General features: G+C 43.7%; 1 protein-coding gene across 1 annotated transcript in view; it reads left to right on the forward strand.

The window, feature by feature from the left end:
- Window positions 1–24328, forward strand: part of LOC128701184 (uncharacterized) — a 24695-nt gene extending 367 nt beyond the window's left edge. Inside the window, exons 2-6 of the mRNA XM_070100486.1 lie at window positions 8704–9164; window positions 11081–11244; window positions 16119–16242; window positions 19634–19794; window positions 22544–24328. Of these exons, the coding sequence (XP_069956587.1) occupies window positions 8704–9164; window positions 11081–11244; window positions 16119–16242; window positions 19634–19794; window positions 22544–22979 (1346 nt within the window). The 3' untranslated portion in view covers window positions 22980–24328. The remainder of the gene's footprint in view (window positions 1–8703; window positions 9165–11080; window positions 11245–16118; window positions 16243–19633; window positions 19795–22543) is intronic.
- Window positions 24329–24545: the final 217 nt, after the last annotated feature.

Consider the following 24545-nt stretch of genomic DNA (forward strand, 5'->3'; position numbering starts at 1 on the left):
GCTTGGATGAGAGTGGGTCAACTGGCTTGGGTGAGAGTGGGTCAACTGGCTTGGATGAGAGTGGGTCAACTGGCTTGGGTGAGAGTGGGTCAACTGGCTTGGATGAGAGTGGGTCAACTGGCTTGGGTGAGAGTGGGTCAACTGGCTTGGATGAGAGTGGGTCAACTGGCTTGGATGAGAGTGGGTCGACTGGCTTGGGTGAGAGTGGGTCAACTGGCTTGGGTGAGAGTGGGTCGACTGGCTTGGGTGAGAGTGGGTCGACTGGCTTGGGTGAGAGTGGGTCGACCGGCTTGGGTGAGTGGGTCGACTGGCTTGAGTGAGAGTGGGTCAACTGGCTTGGGTGAGAGTGGGTCGACTGGCTTGAGTGAGAGTGGGTCGACTGGCTTGGATGAGAGTGGGTCGACTGGCTTGAGTGAGAGTGGGTCGACTGGCTTGGATGAGAGTGGGTCGACTGGCTTAAGTGAGAGTGGGTCGACTGCCATCCTACACAACACCTGTCATCCTACACAACACCTGTCATCCTACACAACACCTGCCATCCTATACAACACCTGCCATCCTATACAACACCTGTCATCCTACACAACACCTGTCATCCTACGCAACACCTGTCATTGCACACAACACCTGCCATCCTACACAACATCTGCCATCCTACACAACATCTGCCATCCTACACAACACCTGTCATTCTACACAACATCTGTCATCCTACACAGCATCTGCCATCCTACACAACACTTGCAATCCTACACAACGCCTGCCATCCTACACAACACCTGCCGTCCTATACAACACCTGCCATCCTACACAACGCCTGCCATCCTACGCAACGCCTGCCATCCTACACAACGCCTGCCATCCTACACAACACTTGCCATCCTACACAACTACTATCCTACATTGGTTTGATGTGTTGCAGCTACCATGAATCGGCTGTAACGTTCACAACACAGTTAACGATCAACAGCAGGGAGAGCTCCTGGATCAAAGCAACAGTAATGACAGCTCCTGTGTTAAGTAACAACGGTAACGACGGTTCCTGAGTTAAATAACAGTAGCGACAGCTCCTGCGTTAAGTAACAATGGTAGCAACGGAACAACGGTACTGAGTCTGCGGTTGAAGAAGGAATGTTGTGTACAGACTGCAGAAGTTAAACACTCGTGGGGGTGTACGCTCAAGCCGGCCCGGCAGATGTTGACAAGTGATTGCCAGTGTATATATGATCTTGTCATTGATGTACCGCAACTTGACACTGATGTGCTGCAGTTTGGTATTAATGCACCGCTAATGGACTTTTATGTAACGCAAACGTGCGTGAATACGCGTGCCCGCGTGTGTGTACTTCCTTTGCGTAGTGTTATGTTTTGAATCATAAAAGTTCTCGTTCACTTCGGTGTCCTGATCTTCCATCCACTTCGAAGTGCCAGTCTCTAATTTACTTCGATATTTCGATCTCCATATCACTTCGATGTCCCCATATACAATCCGCTTCAGTGTTACTATCTACACCCCACTTCGAAGTGCCAGTCTCTAGTCTACTTCGATATGTCGATCTTCATTCACCTCGATGTCTCAGTCTTCCGCACTGTTGGAAAGGAAATATTACAGGTATAAGAGCTGTTTAAAGACAGAGTAAAGAATAGTGTGTACTGAATGCACGAAGAAGTTTGCAAGATTTACTTATCAAAAAATGCCAGCCATTCACACTAACAAGGAAGTACTCAGAAAAAAATCTATCACAGTAGGTCCAATAACCCTAGTCAGTGAAAAAGTGTAAATGTTGGCCATGTAAAAAAGCTTCTAAAACTTCCCCGTATTGAATTTGGGTTGAGTAGGCGATGCCAATGTGCCAATTTATTGAAAAAAAAATGATTAAAAAAATCACAAAATCGAATGTATTTTTAAACTATTGTAAATTATTTTAAATAGAATATAAATGCAGCAATGTTATTTGCAAGATTCGTTCTTATTACATCCAAGAAGTTATAAAGTTTTTTTTACAGTAGCCATAGTCGAGAGGGAAGTGGTAGAAATTATTTGCTCTAAAAGAGAGTTGTTTGTGAAGCTCCTACTGATACCCAGGAGAAGGTCGTAGGTATAACTGTAACAAGTCTGCAACCACTATTACTTTTACTACTGCTACTACCAGCCTTATCTCTACCTTTTCTTCCTCTCTTGGTCCCGTCCCTTTCCCCCTCACCTTAAAATACTGGCTCCCTCTCACTTTTATGTTTATGTGACTTTGTAAACGATCCAAGTCAGACCGAAACGTCGTCGTAAGCTCCTCTCCTATGTACGAATCATCCGTGTAAGGTCCTGTTTTGTGTAGTTGATGTATCTCAAGAACCAGCAAAAGGTGGAGACGAACTAGCATTCTCACCTTCCTGCGAGAGATAAGTGGCACGTGTTAATTGAGTATACCTCTCCTACCCCCCTTCCTGGAGCACTTAACACTGGTGACCAGGTGATAATGTTAAGTTACAATCAGCACAATGATGAGCAGGTGATAATGTTACATTACAGTCATCACACTGGTGAGGTGTTATGTTACAGTCATCACACTGGTGAGGTGTTATGTTACAATCATCACACTGGTGAGGTGTTATGTTACAATCATCACACTGGTGAGGTGTTATGTTACAATCATCACACTGGTGAGGTGTTATGTTACAATCATCACACTGGTGAGGTGTTATGTTACAATCATCACACTGGTGAGATGTTACATTACAGTCATCACACTGGTGAGGTGTTATGTTACAATCATCACACTGGTGAGGTGTTATGTTACAATCATCACACTGGTTAGGTGTTGTGTTACAATCATTACGTTCTTTTTACCTTTTCCCCCAAATAAAATCATTTGAAGAGAGAGGAACCTTATGACGACGTTTCGGTCGTTCTGGACCATCATTGTAACCTAACAGTGGTCCAGGATGGCCCAAAACGTCGTTACCTGGATACCTGAAGGTTACCTGGAGGTTATTCCGGGAATCAACGCCCCCGCGGCCCGGTCCATGACCAGGCCTCCCGATGGATCAGGGCTTGATCAACTAGGCTGTTACTGCTGGCCGCACGCAGTCCAACGTACGAACCACAGCCCGGCTGATCCGGCACTGACTTTAGGTATCTGTCCAGCTCTCTCTTGAAGGCAGCCAGGGGTTTATTGGTAATTCCCCTAATGCTTGATGGGAGGCTTTTGAACAGTCTTGGGCCCCGGACACTTATGGTGTTTTCCCTTAGTGTACCAATGGCGCCCCTACTTTTATTGAGGGCATTTTGCATCGCGTGCCCAGTCTTTTACTTTCGTAGGGAGTGATTTCTGTGTGCAGATTTGGGACCATTCCTTCCAAGATTTTCCAAGTGTAGATTATGATATATCTCTCCCTCCTGCGTTCCAACGAGTACAAGTCAAGTGCTTCCAAGCGTTCCCAGTAGTTAAGGTGTTTGACAGAACTTATACGTGCAGTAAAGGATCTCTGTACACTCTCTAGATCTACGATTTCACCTGCTTTGTATGGAGATGTTAATGAACAGCAGTATTCCAGCCTAGAGAGAACAAGTGATTTGAAAAGGATCATCATTGGCTTGGCATCTCTCGTTTTGAACGTTCTCATTATCCATCCTATCATTTTCTTTGCACGTGCGATCGTGGCACTGTTGTGATCCTTGAAAGTGAGATCCTTAGACATTACTACTCCCAGGTCCCTTACATTATTTTTCCGCTCTATTGTATGGCCAGAGCGGAAAAATAATGTAAGGGACCTGGTCCTCTCCTTATTTTTCACCTATGCCTGAGAGAGGGCTGAACTTTTTTGTGTGTGTTTATATACGATATCTCCACAGAAAGGCGGCATTTTCTTCCAGTAGCGATATACCTTGATGCTGGCGGCTCTTGATTCTAGGAACTGGAGCTACTCTCCCGCTTCCTCAAATCAAACCCGATAACCCCCCAATTCCCCAGGAGCTGTGTGACCCGGGGGAGATTAACACTACCTTCTGAATACGATATTAAAACGAATTATGCTTTCTCATAAATTGTTCGAGTCATGTGTGAAAATGTTTGGTTTATGTTCTACATAAAACTTTGTTGCAATGTAAATAATGTCAAGTACAGCGACGTGTGAAAACACGGAAGGCAACACACACACACACACACACACACACACACACACACACACACACACACACACACACACACACACACACACACACACACACACACACACACACACACACACACACACACACACACACACACACACACACACACACACGCACACACACACACACACACACACACACACACACACACACACACACACACACACACACACACACACACACACACACACACACACACACACACACACACACACACACACACACACACACACACGGGAGGATGATAATGTAAAAAAAAAATACGTGAAAATAATGCAAAATATAAAATTCTGGTGGCCTGGTGGTTAACGCTCTGGCTTCACACGGTGAGGGCCTGGGTTCGATTCCCAGCCAGAGTAGAAACATTGGACGTGTTTCTTTCCACCTGTTGTCTATGTTCCCCATCAGTAAAATGGGTACCTGGGTGTTAGTCGACTGGTGTGGGTCGCATCCTGGGACACTGACCTAAGGAGGCCTGGTCACAGACCGGGCCGCGGGGGCGTTGACCCCCGGAACTCTCTCCAGATAAACTCCAGATATAATATGAAGATTTTAGTTATTTTTCCACTCAGTGCAGCATAGAGAGAAATATTGATTTAAAATTATAATAATTTACGTATTTCCACACAAGAACATCAGTAATATCAGTAATACACACGAGAACACCTGGTGTAGAGTCGGGCTGAGTTGCAGGCAGGTGTGAGGCACGTGTACCAATATTTACTGTGTATGTTGTGTTGAGGTACCATTGAGCTGATGTTACTGTGATGTAAATAATAACTATGACACTTAAGTTTTGGAGAGCTATTACGGAGGCAGAAGAGTCCCGGTAACTAGGTCATTACATACACCACAGGTGCGAGAGAACTGACCATCTTGGGAATGGATGATGTCCGACCCTGGCGTCCCTTACTGGAAAAATAATAATGCTTATAGGGAAGCGCTAAGTACGTAAGGACCATACATCTCAATAAGAGTGGGATGTAATTATATTTCATCCCACTATCTGTATCAAGAGCCCATAACCTCTCATCAAGAGCCCATAACCCCTCATCAAGAGCCCATAACCCCTCATCAAGATCCCATAACCCCTCATCAAGATCCCATAACCCCTCATCAAGAGCCCATAACCCCTCATCAAGAGCCCATAACCCCTCAACAAGAGCCCATAACCCCTCAAGAGCCCAAAACCCCTCATCAAGATCCCATAACCCCTCATCAAGATCCCATAACCCCTCATCAAGAGCCCATAACCCCTCATCAAGAGCCCATAACCCCTCATCAAGAGCTCTCCTCCTCCTTCTTGAAGGACTGCGAGACTAACTTGCTCATACTTCTTTGTATTAATTAATAGGGGAATTATCAGGATCTGAAACACTGATGGAGGAATGATCAGGAACTGAAATATTGTGGTGGAATTTCAGGAATCTGAAACATGTGAGGTCAGTTGTAATTCTCTGTAAGACGTCAGTTGCCGAGTCTTGGTCTCACCTGTCTTGCTGCTGGACAAATGGCGTATAAAATATTAATAAGTTGCCAGCAAAGACACGAGGGAAGAATGGACACTACTAGGGGATGAGATGTAAGAATGAATGACCACTTTAGTAGGCCTACTGGCCTATGGTGATACTTCAGTGCCTTCTACTCTCATCCCCCATCTTATTTTTTGTTTTGTCTTGCATTCCCAGCTGGACAGTTTCTAAACCCGTAAATATTATTATTATTATTAATTATTATTATTTCTGCAATTTGATCATCAGGTTCGTTTTCTTGCATAAGTTTGTTTAGGAAGATCAAGAAACTTTTTTATTTGTTGTTGTTGTTGGTGGTGGATGGTGTGTTGTTGGTGGTGGATGGTGTGTTGTTGGTGGTGGATGGTGTGTTGTTGGTGGTGGATGGTGTGTTGTTGGTGGTTGATGGTGTGTTGTTGGTGGTGGATGGTGTGTTGTTGGTGGTGGATGGTGTGTTGTTGGTGGTGGATGGTGTGTTGTTGGTGGTGGATGGTGTGTTGTTGGTGGTGGATGGTGTGTTGTTGGTGGTGGATGGTGTGTTGTTGGTGGTGGATGGTGTGTTGTTGGTGGTGGATGGTGTGTTGTTGGTGGTGGATGGTGTGTTGTTGGTGGTGGATGGCGTGTTGTTGGTGGTGGATGGTGTGTTGTTGGTGGTGGATGGTGTGTTGTTGGTGGTGGATGGTGTGTTGTTGGTGGTGGATGGTGTGTTGTTGGTGGTGGATGGTGTGTTGTTGGTGGTGGATGGTGTGTTGTTGGTGGTGGATGGTGTGTTGTTGGTGGTTGATGGTGTGTTGTTGGTGGTGGATGGTGTGTTGTAGGTGTTGCATGGTGTATTGTTGGTGGTGGTGGCGTGTTGTTGGTGGTGGATGGCGTATTGTTGGAGGGGGTGTTGTTGGTGGTGGATGGTGTGTTGTTGGTGGTGGATGGTGTGTTGTTGGTGGTGGATGGTGTGTTGTTGGTGGTGGATGGTGTGTTGTTGGTGGTGGATGGTGTGTTGTTGGTGGTGGATGGTGTGTTGTTGGTGGTGGATGGTGTGTTGTTGGTGGTGGATGGTGTGTTGTTGGTGGTGGATGGTGTGTTGTTGGTGGTGGATGGTGTGTTGTTGGTGGTGGATGGTGTGTTGTTGGTGGTGGATGGTGTGTTGTTGGTGGTGGATGGTGTGTTGTTGGTGGTGGATGGTGTGTTGTTGGTGGTGGATGGCGTATTGTTAGTGGTGGATGGCGTATTGTTGGTGGTGGATGGCGTGTTGTTGGTGGTGGATGGCGTATTGTTGGTGGTGGATGGCGTGTTGTTGGTGGTGGATGGCGTGTTGTTGGTGGTGGATGGTGTGTTGTTGGTGGTGGATGGTGTGTTGTTGGTGGTGGATGGTGTGTTGTTGGTGGTGGATGGTGTGTTGTTGGTGGTGGATGGTGTGTTGTTGGTGGTGGTGGTGGTGGATGGTGTGTTGTTGGTGGTGGATGGCGTGTTGTTGGTGGTGGATGGCGTGTTGTTGGTGGTGGATGGTGTGTTGTTGGTGGTGGATGGTGTGTTGTTGGTGGTGGATGGCGTATTGTTGGTGGTGGATGGTGTGTTGTTGGTGGTGGATGGTGTGTTGTTGGTGGTGGATGGTGTGTTGTTGGTGGTGGATGGTGTGTTGTTGGTGGTGGATGGTGTGTTGTTGGTGGTGGATGGTGTGTTGTTGGTGGTGGATGGTGTGTTGTTGGTGGTGGATGGTGTGTTGTTGGTGGTTGATGGTGTGTTGTTGGTGGTGGATGGTGTGTTGTTGGTGGTGGATGGTGTGTTGTTGGTGGTGGATGGCGTGTTGTTGGTGGTGGATGGCGTATTGTTGGTGGTGGATAGCGTATTGTTGGTGGTGGATGGCGTGTTGTTGGTGGTGGATGGCGTATTGTTGGTGGTGGATGGTGTGTTGTTGGTGGTGGATGGCGTGTTGTTGGTGGTGGATGGTGTGTTGTTGGTGGTGGATGGTGTGTTGTTGGTGGTGGATGGTGTGTTGTTGGTGGTGGATGGTGTGTTGTTGGTGGTGGATGGTGTGTTGTTGGTGGTGGATGGTGTGTTGTTGGTGGTGGATGGCGTATTGTTGGTGGTGGATGGTGTGTTGTTGGTGGTGGATGGTGTGTTGTTGGTGGTGGATGGTGTGTTGTTGGTGGTGGATGGTGTGTTGTTGGTGGTGGATGGTGTGTTGTTGGTGGTGGATGGTGTGTTGTTGGTGGTGGATGGTGTGTTGTTGGTGGTGGATGGCGTGTTGTTGGTGGTGGATGGCGTATTGTTGGTGGTGGATATTGTTTTGAGGTTTATTTTGTGCTTTTGTTTATTCGTGATGAAACAGCAACACAGTGACCCCTGACATAGGTCTTCATAAGTTGTGGTGGTGGTGGTAGTTGTTGCAAAAGAGGTTATGGTGATAGCAATTGTGGTTGTTATCCTAGGGTTTGATGCTGGTGGTGGATTTTGTGGTAGATATTGTTATTGTGGTAGTTGCTGTGGTGGGGGGTTATAATTGTTGTTGTTTCCCGGTTAAGTGTCACCTCCCCTCCAACCCCAACCAGCCTCCCCTCAACCTTGTGTCTGGCCGTCAACCTTTCTGGTCTTTTCTGTAGTTTCTGGAACTCAGTAAAGCAGTAAAAACAGTAATAATTTTGGTGAAGGTATTGCTTCTCAGCGCAGACAATGACAGCCTTTATGAAGCATTAAAAATTTTTAATGTTCGTTAGGCTTTCTGTGTTGGGCAGAGTTAAACGTCCAGGTGTTCTTAAATATTCCATAATTTCTGCAATTACGTACCTCCATTTGGTTGTCATTACTCACCCTTCTTGTCTTCGTACTGGTGAAGAGTTCTCTGTCCAAGGAATTGAAGCTATTTTGCTCTTGGATCAAATCTGATTGCCTCCCAGATGACCCCCTGTGAATTTAGCGCTTAGCCATAAATATAATAATGGCTTCATTTATACCACCGTTTATTGACTTGTCTTTGGAGTGTACATAGTAATTATCGTTTTTTTTCTAATTCTCTCATTTTTCTTTCAGTGTTGATTTGTGTGGCGGTGACATCATCGTTGTGTCATGGGGACAGCAGTAGCAGCAGCAACAGCACCACAGTTTACATTAACAGCCTCAACAGCAGTACCACAACTGGTATTGAGAGTAGCAGAAACACCGCTACTGATACTAACAGCAGTTTTAGTGGAGTGGTGGAGAGAGAGCGCAACATGGAGAACCATCCCGCGCAAGCCTCCACGCCCAAGAATCGCTTCCATGTCTCTTCGTTCTTCAACACTCCCGTCGCCTCGAACTTGGTCAACCTCATCACTAACGCCATGAAGAGCCGCTCGCAGGCCACGGCAGCGATTAACACGACTTTGGAGAAGCAAGACGAAGGCAGTGGAGGAGGTGATGAGTTAAACCCAGCCACCACGACAGAGGAGAACCAGTCATCCAACGCCTCACACGTCGGGCAAGAAGCTTTCTTGCCCGCCTCCCCTGAACAGGTGAGACGCAGTTCCTTCTTCCATTTTAAGTGCTTCGACTGCTAGAGGTTATGCCAGGTGATCAAGTAAAGTCAGTCAAATATTTATTTCCACATGATACAATATTTGCACAGAGGTGGGTGACATTTGGTTGTGCATGCAGAAATGCTCTGCATAGTTATGCAGAGCATTTCGTGCAAGCTTAAGACTACAGTGGCAATAATTATTATCTTATAAAGATATTAGAGGAATACAAATGACATATTTACCCATTACAAAGAGGACACACAAGCAGACAATTATTTCTTTAAAGGTTGGTTGACCGGGTTTAAAGATTATCAACCACACGAGGGTCATTTAGGCTGCATGTCACTTGTTCGCCACCAGTCAAAAATACATTAATCCCTATAATAGGGATTAAAGTATATTCTTAGCGAATATACGCTGAAAGACATACACCTTTCGGCGTATATATAACTTGTTCTTTGGGTGATCAGGTAAAACGGAGAGTTTGAGAGGGAGGAACGGACAGGAACAATACAAGTCACAGTGCTGTAGCAGTAACAATTCATAACTAATCCACAAGTTGGAAATACTTGACGATGTTTCGGCCCATCTTGGACTATATTTTTTTCTTTATATTTTATTTAAAACGTAATATTAGAACATAAAAATTAAATATATAGAAAAACATCAAGGCTTAACAAACAGATAACCAAACTATAAAACATAAAACACAGTGCATCATATTAAGTAATCAACATTCCAACTGTTACAATATACACTTCGAACGACCTAGGCCGTACAACATACAAAAGTAAAAAAATAAATAGATAATAGCTCTATGGTCCAACAGGTCCTTCTACCACAAAAAGAATATACTAGAGACCTGCATTAATAAATCATAAACCCTTATTTCCCCCACCATGGTAAATGTTATATAAGCAGATAGCCGGACCTCTATCATATATGTTGAGGTACATATTGTACAATACATGAAACAAGATGACAAACTGATATATCAAATATCAAAATTCAAAGAAAATAATTACCATGCAAACAAGGATTCCAACACCTGAGCCAACATTTCTTATATATATATTGACCCTTACAGTCTTAAAATACACGGGTTCCTATAAACCATCGAACCCAACCCCCGTACACCACATTTATCTATTAAATACACGTTCCCCCCTTAAACACCTACCTTGAGCATCCCTCAACACTCTACCACACAAGACTGCCCAACTTTAATAATGCCACTTCCGGCTTACATTACATAGTTCATAATAATGACTGTATTAATACCAGATCTGCCTCTTGGACTATTATTAAGCTGCAACTCATCAAGGAACACTTGATCATGTGGTAATAAAGCTGCTTCTCTTTTTTATTAAAGCTGTTATCGATTAATTAAAAGCCTTAATATTAACTACTAGTATCATCAGTCTGCTACTAGCGTGCCTGTTTTGCGATTAAAGAACGTAGGGTCGAGCTTCCACGACTCCTTGTTCTCAATGAACTACATGGATTTGTCTTGCAAATTAAATGTAATGTAATAATTACTGCTTAAATATCTGCACTAACACCACCAATTTCACCCCTTAGTTGTACTCTTAAATCATGACTGTTAACACCACCTATTTCACCCCTTAGTCGTACTCTTAAATCATGGCTACTAAAACCACCTATTCAACCCCTTAGTTGTACTCTTAAATCATGGCTACTAAAACCACCTATTCAACCCCTTAGTTGTACTCTTAAATCATGGCTACTAAAACCACCTATTCAACCCCTTAGTTGTACTCTTAAATCATGGCTACTAAAACCACCTATTTCACCCCTTATTTGTACTCTTAAATCATGGCTGCTAACATCACGTAGCTCAAGTAAACGTGATGCAAAACCTCTAACACTGTTTTCCTACTTCCTTCCAGTTTGGCAACCTTGGTACTGGAAGCAAGTTTGTGGACCTGTTGCCAGATATCTCCGAGTATTCCATCGAGACCGACAGCCTCGCGCAGTATGCTGGTGCTGGGGCCATGGCCCTAGTGGCCCTAGGGGCCATTCTCGCTGTCCCCGTGGCCCCCATCATCCTCAGGTGAGTCGTGGCCCATTCATTTTTGGATTATTAACCTTGGATAAGCCAGGAAAGTTAAGCAATAAAACTAATTTGAAGGACTTGTCTGGCATAGACCAGTAGGTCTGCAGCAGAGGTCCTCTCTTACGTTGACGTTCACGTCCTTACGGTCCTTCCAAAGATTCGACATACAACAGTGGACTAAGTTTTTGGTACCTATGCACTTGTATGTGAAGGTGAACAGAGGTAGCAAGTGCGAGGAAATTTATCCATACGTCTCGCATCCGTTCGTGAACCACTGATCTGCTGACACTTGTAATGTTTACACCGCAGGAGCAGCGAGTTTTGTTACCCGTGGCTCTGAAGCATTGTTTACCGCAGCATCTTAATGACGTCGACGCTTTTAATGCAAAATTTGTTGCATCATTAATGTGCTGCTGCTCTGTATTGTATGAAAACTGTATTGTGAAAGCACCCGCAGTGTGCAGCTAGCCTATTTTATATGATAGTTACAGTGTGAGGCAAAAGCTAGGTTAGGCTAGGTAAGGTTCGTCAGGAAACAAGACAAGTGTTTCCTGACGCGGGTCTTAGTCAAAAGCTAGGTATGTTTTCCTGTCATGTTCACCTCACAGGATGGGTTTCGTGCATGCGGTAATGAATTCTGACCCTCTAAACTGGGAGACTTTGATAGGCGGATAGGGACATCATCAAGCATTCCACAATGGGTTCAGTAGTTGCGGTGGCTTTAAAGAGTTAGTTCCAGTAGGTCTGGAGTCACTATTACTTGGGAATTACCATGACGCTGATCTGCCTGACTGGGGTAGTGGGAATAGAGAGAGGGAAGGATGGAGAGAGCAATCCGAGAGGTAAGTGTGTTATATAGGTCTGATTGCTCAGTAACCCTCCATCCTTCAGTGACTCCGAGCCAGGAAGAGTTCAAGACCCACCAGGATTTTCCCGTGTCCGTCACACACCATTACCAGTATCTGTTCTCGTAATAATAATAATAATAATAATAATAATAATAATAATAATAATAATAATAATAATAATAATAAACTAGATTTATTTCGATCGTCGTGCAATCCAAGAAAAGAAAGTGGAGGATGGTCATAAAATTTCGATGCAGCCAAATTAAACAATTTGTATACTTGAGTATACGTCTCTGTGTATGAATTTCTGCAATATGTGCACTTTCATTTGTATACCTGGGAATGAGCTCAATAACTCTGGTCATAGGGTACCTGCACATGCCAGTTGTTCCTAGAATCTGGTCCTTGTTTCCATACATGAGCGTTCAAAATTTGAATCCGATTGGATGAAGAGTTCTGAAGTTATGAGAAAATGAAATCGAAAAGCAGGAGGAAGAAAAGGGAAAAATTTCAGGCAACCATTTGAAGGTTCTCTTTCTGGGATATATAATAAAAAATATAAAGAATTATTAAGAAATAGAAATGATCACGTGTGTAAGATTTACCTGCCATCCTGTTCCTGAGGCGAAAAGAAAAGACCAGCAATCCTACCAGAGATGGAAACGTTTAATGGGCTTCTGTTTTGGTGCAGCAGCGTTGAAATTGACGGATCTTAGCATAGACACAACACGGTATAACAAGCTTGACTTGATGCTAAATGTAGACCCAATAAAAGCTTGTTCTGCAAACTGTGTCGCTCATATGACAATTTCTGTCTCCACACTGTATTCTCGGGGAATAAAAATGTTTTTTTTTTATATCACTTTCTATTTAAGACGTAAAAGTTTGTGTATTTAACTTACCAAATCGTAATGACACGATTGCAAACAAACCATACCACGGGTGGGAATAGAACCCGCGACTCTCTGATCGTGGGTTCTGTCTCCGCCTGTGGTATGGTTTATGTTTATGAGATAGTAAAGAAAAGAACACACCAGAGTAGTCCAGTACTGGGGCTGGGAGCCACCAGCAAAGAAAGTGGTGAGTGATCTACATATCTGTCACAGAAAGCTGACTACAGGCACACACACATGACTGTGAGATGTTTTTTACTTAAGTTTTTCGTAAGTGAATAACTAAGCTTCTTTCCATATTTCATAACTTAATGCTTCTTCTATGTGCTTCTTCTGTCTGGTATAAATTTTAGTTTCTCTTTTACTGTATATCTGTAATTTCTCGTTATAGATTATCTTACCATTATTGTGATGCTGACTCGTTTTTAAGCAATTCAGTAACTCTTATCTGCTACACATTTTTCTTTGCTCATTTTCTCTATCTAATCTTGCAGGCTTTCTCAGCGGAATATATTTTAATGCAAACCTTATATGACTCTGTAGTCACACTTTCCATGCATTTGTTTTGGTTAAAGGTTAGGTTAGGTTTGGTGTTTATTTTTCTCTCGTTTCCTTCTCTGAAGGTTGCAGTGGAATTACTGAACAACCCTTCATTATGGCCGTTTCTTAGATTCTTTACGATGACATATATGTTTGTATTTCAGTGATGTTGTGACTGGATTACACTGCAGTTGACATTATTATAGCTCTGATTTCTTTCTCATTATTCGTAAAGATCAAATCAAGTGTATTTTCGTTTCTAGTAAACTTTGTTACCTGTTAGTTCAATGCAAACTTTTCGTGGTCTTAATAGGAGGAGAGGGTGATGGAGGGAGAGGAGGAAATTAGGATGAGGAATGAAAAAAAGAGAACAGCACGTTGGTCAGTGAGAGAGCACTGATCGCACACCCGAAAGGACTCAGGTTTCAACTTGTGCTCAGTCTGAGCCTACTCTTATTATTGGTGATTATAATGCAAGACACAAAAGCATTGGAAACTCTCAGTTTGGTAATGGTAATGGTAATCAACTGTTGTCACTCTTAAACAGTCATGATAATGTGCATATTGTAGGTGACCTTGAACCCACACATATCTATGGAGGCGTCCTTGATCTGTGCCTGGGCTTCAACATTACTTCTGCCAGCTGTGAGTCTTCCATTGTAACAGATATATCATCAGATCATTTCCCAAGGCTAACCTCCCTAAATATTCATGATACTATCCTTCCTGGTGGGATATTCAAACGGAAAAGTTTTAATGTTCCCCCTGATCTGCATGATGACTTTGTTGCACATGTGACTGACTGGTATTATTCCTATGAGTGTACCTCTGTCGAGACTTTTAACAATGACCTTGTGAGCAGTATTCAGAACTTCTTAGAGCCGCCTCTGAAACCTCCTACTACTCTAAATCCAAATGACTTCCATAATAATCATAAGTCTTATAAAAACCATACCTATTACAATGATTCTAAACTTCGAACACTGAAACGTACTGCTCGCAGGCTAGGCCCAGCCTATAGAAACCATCGTACCCCTGAAATGCTGAGCCTCTTCCAAACTGCCCTTGCTGCTGCCAGAGAGCGTATGACAGAGCTGCGGCAAACAGACTGGGAACAATTTGTCAATGGTCTCAATGCTCACACCCCACTTAGCCGGGCATGGAGGGACATAAATAGAATTAAGGGTAACAGAACTGGGTAAATCGCGCACCTTCATCCCTTGCATAGGGCGAATGAGTAAGTCAGTGCTTGGGCTGCTACGTCTAGCTATGACAATCTTCCTAGTATCACATAGGCGAAATTAATGGACAAATATGATGCAAGGAAGAGACTTGTTTGCTTTATGCTCAGCAAGGCAGATGACTGCAACATTCACTAATTATGAACTTGATGCAGCACTAACTAAGGGCAACTCCACGTCGCCTGGTGAGGATGGTATCACTTACAACATACTCAGATTGCTGTGTCGAGTACCAGGTAATCCTTTACTTGAATTATATAGCATGAGCTATGTCACTGGGGAGGTCCCTAAATCATGGACCAACAGCCTCATTATTCCCATTCCGAAGCCCAATCAACAAAACTCATTTCGCCCAATATCCCTTATTAGCTGCTTGTGTAAAACATTCGAAAGGATGATTCTTAATCTGGGCAACGGTAAACAATATGATGTTCAATGAGGACAAATTCCAACTACTCCGTTATGGAAAACTGGAGGAGATAATAACTAGAACAGAGTATACTACAGACTCTGGCCATACAATAGAGCGGAAAAATAATGTAAGGGACCTGGGAGTAGTAATGTCTGAGGATCTCACTTTCAAGGATCACAACAGTGCCACGATCGCACGTGCAAAGAAAATGATAGGATGGATAATGAGAACGTTCAAAACGAGAGATGCCAAGCCAATGATGATCCTTTTCAAATCACTTGTTCTCTCTAGGCTGGAATACTGCTGTACATTAACATCTCCATTCAAAGCAGGTGAAATCGCAGATCTAGAGAGTGTACAGAGATCCTTTACTGCACGTATAAGTTCTGTCAAGCACCTTAACTACTGGGAACGCTTGGAAGCACTTGACTTGTACTCGTTGGAACGCAGGAGGGAGAGATATATCATAATCTACACTTGGAAAATCTTGGAAGGAATGGTCCCAAATCTGCACACAGAAATCACTCCCTACGAAAGTAAAAGACTGGGCAGGCGATGCAAAATGCCCCCAATAAAAAGTAGGGGCGCCATTGGTACACTAAGAGAAAACACCATAAGTGTCCGGGGCCCAAAACTGTTCAACAGCCTCCCATCAAGCATTAGGGGAATTGCCAATAAACCCCTGGCTGCCTTCAAGAGAGAGCTGGACAGATACCTAAAGTCAGTGCCGGATCAGCCGGGCTGTGGCTCGTACGTTGGACTGCGTGCGGCCAGCAGTAACAGCCTAGTTGATCAGGCCCTGATCCATCGGGAGGCCTGGTCATGGACCGGGCCGCGGGGGCGTTGATCCCCGGAATAACCTCCAGGTAACCTCTCAAAGCCACAAAGACCAAAGTGAGTAGCAACAGCTTTCAGTTGCTATTGTTGTTGTTAACAGTGAATATTGCCGTGACTCCATTTATGAGGATTCCCGTCGTCTTAACACCACTCTTTACTTGGTCAACACAGAGAGCGGTGAAATCAACGAAATGGGAAGAGAACAGCGTTCGAAAAGAACAGAGGTTAGTGAGAAGATGAGCCTCTTCTGCTATAAGTTGGTTAAGTAATTTGTTGACTTAGGTTACTTACGAGGACTGCATATTTTATGACGCATTGTGCCACTTTTAACTCTTAATTTTGCTTTCAGATGTCCATACATTAAACAGTAGTTGAATTCTTGAACGTTCCAATTGTTTTTATTCATTGTGCTAGTCCTCGTGTCATCTCCGGTCCCTGACCTGGGGTTAATAATCTCAGGGGATAAAACAAAGATACTCAACAGGCGTCCTCCTCGGCAGAGAGGCACAGTTCGTCAGATCCAGTTGCATGATGGGTCTCTTCTAGAATATGTAAGCAGATACAGGTATCTAGGCTTTGAGGTTCCACTACTTGGACCTGTTGTAACGAGACTTTGTCGCCAATACAAAGAAAGGCTGAGAGCACTTAGAGTTGTGGCAGGTTTTCATCCCAGGTATGGTGCTAATGTTAAAATTGTGAAAATGATGTATCTTGCTTATATTAGATCATTGGTTGATTATGCTGCGCCACTACTTGCACTCGTGTCTGACTGGAAGCTTGGAGGGCTGGAAAAACTGCAAAACGAAGCAATGAGGATCATCCTAGGATGCCCTCGTACTGCCAAAATTTTAAATATGCGGAAAGAACTTAATATTCCAAGCATTAGAGATCGTGTTACTGAAAGAAATATCCTTATTGGGGTCAATATGCTTAGGTTAGCCCATTCAAACCCCTGCACAGAAGCCCTCCAAACTTTCCTCAGCACTGGTGAACATCCTTCCAGATGGATCGAAAAAACTGGAACCGACCTCCGCATGAACCAGCTACATGATCTATGTCAAGTTAGACAACAGAGACACTTCCCTGCTCCATGGGATATTACCCCATTCCAAACTACCATTCCTCCATTTCCCCCCAAAACTCTTCTTAAATCACAACCAAAGCTTCGTCTTGAAGCCAAACATGATGCCTTAAGCTGTATTGATAACTTAGTCACACAGAACACTCTTTCACAAATTATTTACGTTGATGGTTCTGTTCACCAGTCCACTGGTGCAGCTGGTAGTGCTGCTGTTGTCACACAGAGTGATGGCTCTCATAAAGAAATTGGAGCACGCATCAATAACTGGGCCTCTACCCTTCAAACAGAACTGTTTGCCATACTCCTTGCACTCAAATGCGTCCATGTATCTAAGGTTGACACTTTAATTGTAACTGATTCTCTGTCATCCATAAATGCTCTCAACTCATTAAGTATAAATTGTGGCATGCTTGTGTCAGAAGCCAGACACAGGTATGGTAGGATTGTGGACAGTGGAGTCAGAGTGCACATGCTGTGGATTCCATCTCACATTGGTCTTCAGATGCATGATAGAACTGATAAATTGGCTAAGCTGTATGCTTTCAAAGAGGGGGTAGATTACAATCTTGGGTTGTCAGTTAGCAGTTTGAGAACAATAATACGAAAAGAACTTCAAATGAACTTTATTGACTTAAGACTTAGGGAGATTGACACAAGTCAGTCCATCTATCATCATTCCATCATGCAGGAGGAGCCACATGTCTATGGTGCATCCAACAAAATAAGCAGACTCTTGGATGTCACTACCGCCCGGCTCCGGCTGGGTTACAAGTATCTTTGGCAGGTTAAATCACCACCACCAGATGTAGACCAAACGAAATGTAAACTTTGCCAGATGGACTATTGTCACACCTTGCGTCATTATGTACTGGAGTGTGATAAAATTAATGAATTTAGAGACAACTCACTCAGAAATGTTCAAGAAATGGCAAAGTATTTTATCCACAGTGGTATATTACAGACCATTCTGGAGAAATACCCTGACTTTGCTAGCTGTAAATAATGCATTACCATGTGTGTGTGTGTGTGTGTGTGTGTGTGTGTGTGTGTGTGTGTGTGTACTCACCTAGTTGTACTCACCTAGTTGAGGTTGCAGGGGTCGAGTCCGAGCTCCTGGCCCCGCCTCTTCACTGATCGCTACTAGGTCACTCTCCCTGAACCGTGAGCTTTATCATACCTCTGCTTAAAGCTATGTATGGATCCTGCCTCCACTACATCGCTTCCCAAACTATTCCACTTACTGACTACTCTGTGGCTGAAGAAATACTTCCTAACATCCCTGTGATTCATCTGTGTCTTCAACTTCCAACTGTGTCCCCTTGTTGCTGTGTCCAATCTCTGGAACATCCTGTCTTTGTCCACCTTGTCAATTCCTCTCAGTATTTTGTATGTCGTTATCATGTCCCCCCTATCTCTCCTGTCCTCCAGTGTCGTCAGGTTGATTTCCCTTAACCTCTCCTCGTAGGACATACCTCTTAGCTCTGGGACTAGTCTTGTTGCAAACCTTTGCACTTTCTCTAGTTTCTTTACGTGCTTGGCTAGGTGTGGGTTCCAAACTGGTGCCGCATACTCCAATATGGGCCTAACGTACACGGTGTACAGGGTCCTGAACGATTCCTTATTAAGATGTCGGAATGCTGTTCTGAGGTTTGCTAGGCGCCCATATGCTGCAGCAGTTATTTGGTTGATGTGCGCTTCAGGAGATGTGCCTGGTGTTATACTCACCCCAAGATCTTTTTCCTTGAGTGAGGTTTGTAGTCTCTGGCCCCCTAGACTGTACTCTGTCTGCGGTCTTCTTTGCCCTTCCCCAATCTTCATGACTTTGCACTTGGTGGGGTTGAACTCCAGGAGCCAGTTGCTGGACCAGGTCTGCAGCCTGTCCAGATCCCTTTGTAGTTCTGCCTGGTCTTCGATCGAGTGAATTCTTCTCATCAACTTCACGTCATCTGCAAACAGGGACACTTCAGAGTCTATTCCTTCCGTCATGTCGTTCACAAATACCAGAAACAGCACTGGTCCTAGGACTGACCCCTGTGGGACCCCGCTGGTCACAGGTGCCCACTCTGACACCTCGTCACGTACCATGACTCGTTGTGTGTGTGTCCATTGTGTGTGTGTGTGTGTGTGTGTGTGTGTGTGTGTGTGTGTGTGTGTGTGTGTGTGTGTGTGTGTGTGTGCGTGTGTGCGTGCGTGCTTGTGTGTATGCATATATTTGTACGCTCGTGTGCATGTGTCTGTGCGTGCGCCCTCGTGTGTGTATGTGTGTGCGCGCGCGCTCGTGTGGGTGTATGACCCACTTAATATTTGTATTTATAACTCATTACAATTGTGACCAGGTGTGGACTTTGCAATTTGTTCATGACTGTAACCATGTATAGGAGTGAGGCTGATTCATTACCTCTGTAACTTGCCATGATTGTGACCAGATCTACCTGGAGTTCATTACCTTTGTAACTAGTTCAGCTATCATAACCTTGGGGTCCAGTCCCTGGACCCATTATGTACCTTTGTAATCTTTTGACTACCGCCCACAGGATGGGTATGGGGTGCATAATAAACATATTAAACTAACTACCTTCCAAAACAACCTCCCCCAGTCCTACGCCCCCAACAAACACCATCCTCGTCCTCACAGACGTCAAGACAACAAGAAAACACAGAATGTGGATGGATACGAATACGTCACTTTAGAACAGTAAGTTGCAGCTGAAATAGATTTGTTCACGGTCAGCTTACTAACATTTTAAAGTTTTCCTTGAACGCTGTTGTATAATTAGCTTAAGCTAATTAAGGTTAGTGTAAGTTACATAAACCTATAAAGACGTACAGTCGAGTAACTTACATTCAACAGTACAGAAATAACACCTTATTTCTGTACTCTTATTTCTGTAGCTATTTCTGTAGTGTTACCTCTGTAATTATTTCTGTACTCTTATTTTTGTGATTATTTCTGTACTATTACTTATATACTGTTATTTCTTAGTTATTTCTGTACTGTTACTTCTGTACTGTTATTTCTGTATACTTATTTCTGTACCGTTATTTCTGTAATATTATTTCTATTGTTAGTTCTGGTGGCCCGGTGGCCTGGTGGCTAAAGCTCCCGCTTCACACACGGAGGGCCCGGGTTCGATTCCCGGCGGGTGGAAACATTTCGACACGTTTCCTTACACCTGTTGTCCTGTTCACCTAGCAGCAAATAGGTACCTGGGTGTTAGTCGACTGGTGTGGGTCGCATCCTGGGGGACAAGATTAAGGACCCCAATGGAAATAAGTTAGACAGTCCTCGATGACGCACTGACTTTCTTGGGTTATCCTGGGTGGCTAACCCTCCGGGGTTAAAAATCCGAACGAAATCTTATCTTATCTTATCTTACTGTCTGTGACTGAAGAAATACTTCCTAACGTCCCTGTGACTCGTCTGAGTCTTCAGCTTCCAATTGTGACCCCTTGTTTCTGTGTCCCCTCTCTGGAACATCCTGTCTCTGTCCACCTTGTCTATTCCCCGCAGTATCTTGTATGTCGTTATCATGTCTCCCCTGACCCTTCTGTCCTCCAGTGTCGTCAGTCCGATTTCCCTCAACCTTTCCTCGTACGACATTCCCCTGAGCTCTGGAACTAGCCTTGTTGCAAACCTTTGTACTTTCTCTAACTTCTTGACGTGCTTGACCAGGTGTGGGTTCCAGACTGGTGCTGCATACTCCAGTATGGGCCTAACATACACAGTGTACAGTGTCTTGAACGATTCCTTATTAAGGTATCGGAACGCTATTCTCAGGTTTGCCAGGCGCCCGTATGCTGCAGCAGTTATTTGGTTGATGTGTGCCTCCGGTGACGTGCTCGGTGTTATGGTCACCCCAAGATCTTTCTCCCTGAGTGAGGTCTGTAGTCTTTGTCCACCTAGCCTATACTCTGTCTGCGGTCTTCTTTGCCCCTCCCCAATCTTCAGAACTTTGCATTTGGCAGGGTTGAATTCGAGAAGCCAGTTTCTGGACCACATGTCCAGCCTGTCCAGGTCTCTATGCAGTCCTGCCTCATCCTCATCCGATTTAATTCTTCTCATCAGCTTCACATCATCTGCGAATAGGGACAGAGTCTATTCCTTCCATCATGTCGTTCGCATATATCAAAAATAGCACTGGTCCTATAACTGACCACTGTGGGACCCCGCTCGTCACAGGCGCCCACTGTGATACCTCTTCACGTACCATGACTCGTTGTTGCCTCCCTGTCAGGTATTCCCTGATCCATTGCAGTGCCCTCCCTGTTATATGCGCCTGATCCTCCAGCTTCTGCACTAATCTCTTGTGAGGAACTGTGTCAAAGGCCTTCCTGCAGTCTAGGAAAATGCAATCAACCCACCCCTCTCTCTCGTGTCTTACTTCTGTTACCTTGTCATAAAACTCCAGAAGGTTTGTGACACAGGATTTGCCTTCCATGAACCCATGCTGGTTTTCATTTATAATCTTGTTCTGTTCCAGGTGTTCCACCACTCTCCTCCTGATAATCTTCTCCATGACTTTGCATACTATACAAGTCAGAGACACAGGTGTGTGTGTGTGTGTGTGTGTGTGTGTGTGTGTGTGTGTGTGTGTGTGTGTGTGTGTGTGTGTGTGTGTGTGTGTGCTGAATGTAGCTGAAACAGTTAAAGATGGTTTATATTACTGTAGAATAACATCTGGCCTGAGATCTAGGTGCGGGCGCGATGACCCCCAAAACTACTTACAGGTAGTCTATCTACAATAACTGTACAGGTAGTCACGTCAGCTCCATTCTTGTCATGTGAGCAAAACGTTTTCCTTATGAAATTACCTTGTACAAAACGCATGTCTTTTTTTTTTTTACACTATTACTGGGTCAGTAAGTTCCCTCGCCTCACCACACACAATAATTCAAAGTGAAAAGTTACTTTCTCCACTCCCGCTCTTGTTTTGTTTTCCATCTCCAGCTTCTCCCTCGTCTCTCACTCTTATTTCTCTCTCTCTCTCTCTCTCTCTCTCTCTCTCTCTCTCTCTCTCTCTCTCTCTCTCTCTCTCTCTCTCTCTCTCTCTCTCTCTCTCTCTCTGTCTCTCTTAAATCTCTTTCCCTCCGGCTCGACTCTGTCAGGATAAATGTTCGTCAGGGGCCTGTCAGTGACAAGAAATATGATAGTTACAGTCAGGGCTCCAACAAGAGCTTCACGTAACTTCTGCTTATGACACCAGGTCGTTCTTCCCTTCCTTAAATTCCTGTTAACTAGATCCGTATCAGTGCATGAAAGATCCCAGTAAGTATCCCCCTGTATTCTATAATTATGGAATTATAAGGGGGGCTGGGATTATAATCCCAGCCCCCTTGTAAATCAATGAGCTGCTGAGAGAGGTATCCTTCGTATCCCATAACCACAGCCCCTTGTAAATCAATGATTAATCATGTTTATTATATATATTTTTTAATCTCTACAGAATAAACCGCATTGGGGATGAATCGGTCAAAGTTCTGAGCGAACTAGTGAGCAATTACGGTATGGATGATCTTTATGGCTTCAGAGACGGAAGCAACCAGTTGCAACGCCGCCGTCTGCCCCATCGACAGCAGCAGCAACAGCAACAGCAGGAGCAGCATCACCAGCAGCAACAACAGCAGAAGCCCAGTTACCAGGAGCACGTCGATGAGACCTACACGCAGATATATCCTGACGATGCACCTGAGGGTCACCCATACAGGGGGAGCTACAGTATGGTGGAGCCCGAAAAAGAAGAGGCTAACAGCGATCCGCATCCTTATAGGTCGAAGTACAGCTTCCCTGCTCCAGCTAGAGAGGACGAGACACCCAAGAAAAAAGAAGAGAGTCAACAAGTTTACAAGGTGTCTGAATTCCCTTATGAATTCCACAAGTAGAACTGAATGCTCGACTATTAGGATTCAAAATGAAGAAAGACGCGTGCAACAAAACAACCCTTCACTGGGATGACTTTTCACTCTAGGGATAGATCATTCAAATCATGATACAAGCTCTACCTAGAGATGTGGAGTCAAAACAAAGAGCTGTTTTGCTACATGAGTCCTTGGCTTCATGTCTGTTTGCATCACGCCCTTTAACCCCAACAGCTGCTCAGAGAATGACGTCTCGTTCGATTACTTTAGTTTAATATTTTATTATGCGCCCCATACCCATCCTGTGGGCGGTAGTCAAAAGATTACAGAGGTACATAATGGGTCGAGTACTCTGTCCAGTTTTTTACATCTGTTGAAGATTGGAGTTACTGACGAATAAGACACATGTGCAGCACATAAGTACCTTTCTTGGCAATGAAGATACCCAAATGTTGCTCTTGTGTCTTATTCTTGAACTTGTCGGTATTGTTTACCGACAAGTTGATGAATGACTGGAGTTACTATTTAAGGTATTACTCGCTCTCTTTCTCTAATATTTATTTATATATTTATTTAATTTAAATACCTATTTATTGTTTCATAAATTATGGTATAAGATGGTCTCTGATGCAGTTGAAAGCCATTTTTATAAGACTGTTGAGGCAGTCTTTATCAGCAAGTTGCAGTGTAAAGAACCATAAGTGTTTAGCATATAATCTCTTCTACGGCAACTTTACGGGATATAAAATACGGCATTAAGCCAGAGGACTTTATATTGTAGATTTGTGTATGTGAAGCGCCAAACGCACGTGAGCCATAGTAACAGGGAGCTTCAGAAGTATAGAGCAATGGCATCAGTAGTAGTAGTAGAGGAAGATACATCAGTAGTAATACTATTTAAATTATAACTAGTAAAGCGTTTTTATTAATTATATTACGGAACGGGTAGGATGGAGACCCAAGGCAGGTCCTTCCTTCCTTCTTGAGGTTCAACCCATGTACTCAGAATATCTCAGTAAAACTCAGAAACGCCCATAGCATTTTTGGTCGTCATGTTTTTATTTATAGGCATTCTCATTGTATTTTTTAAGTATCCTGCTTTCAGAACATGTAAAAATTATTTAATAATGCTAATTATGAAGTCTTTAATATAGTCGAAATACTTGAAGAATAATTGTAGCAACAAGAGTAGAGCTACCAGCAGTAGTAGTAGTACTGTTCCGTAGCATTAGTGTAGGATTGATAGGAATAGTAGCCTTTATTAGTAGCAGTAGTACAAGAAATAGTAGAAGGGATAATCTTAGCTTACGTGTGTTAGTATGTATAAGTGTATATACTTTTTTTTTATTAACAAGAGCGTTGAATAACCTCACAGGTTCATAAGTTTATATATATATATATATATATATATATATATATATATATATATATATATATATATATATATATATATATATATATATATATATATATATATATATATATATATATATATACACACACACACACGCACACCGGGGCCAGGAGCTCGGACTCGACCCCCGCAACCTCAACTAGGTGAGTACACACACACACACACACACACACACA

This window comes from Cherax quadricarinatus, chromosome 73 (assembly GCF_038502225.1).
Source record: "Cherax quadricarinatus isolate ZL_2023a chromosome 73, ASM3850222v1, whole genome shotgun sequence".
Taxonomy (NCBI): domain Eukaryota; kingdom Metazoa; phylum Arthropoda; class Malacostraca; order Decapoda; family Parastacidae; genus Cherax; species Cherax quadricarinatus.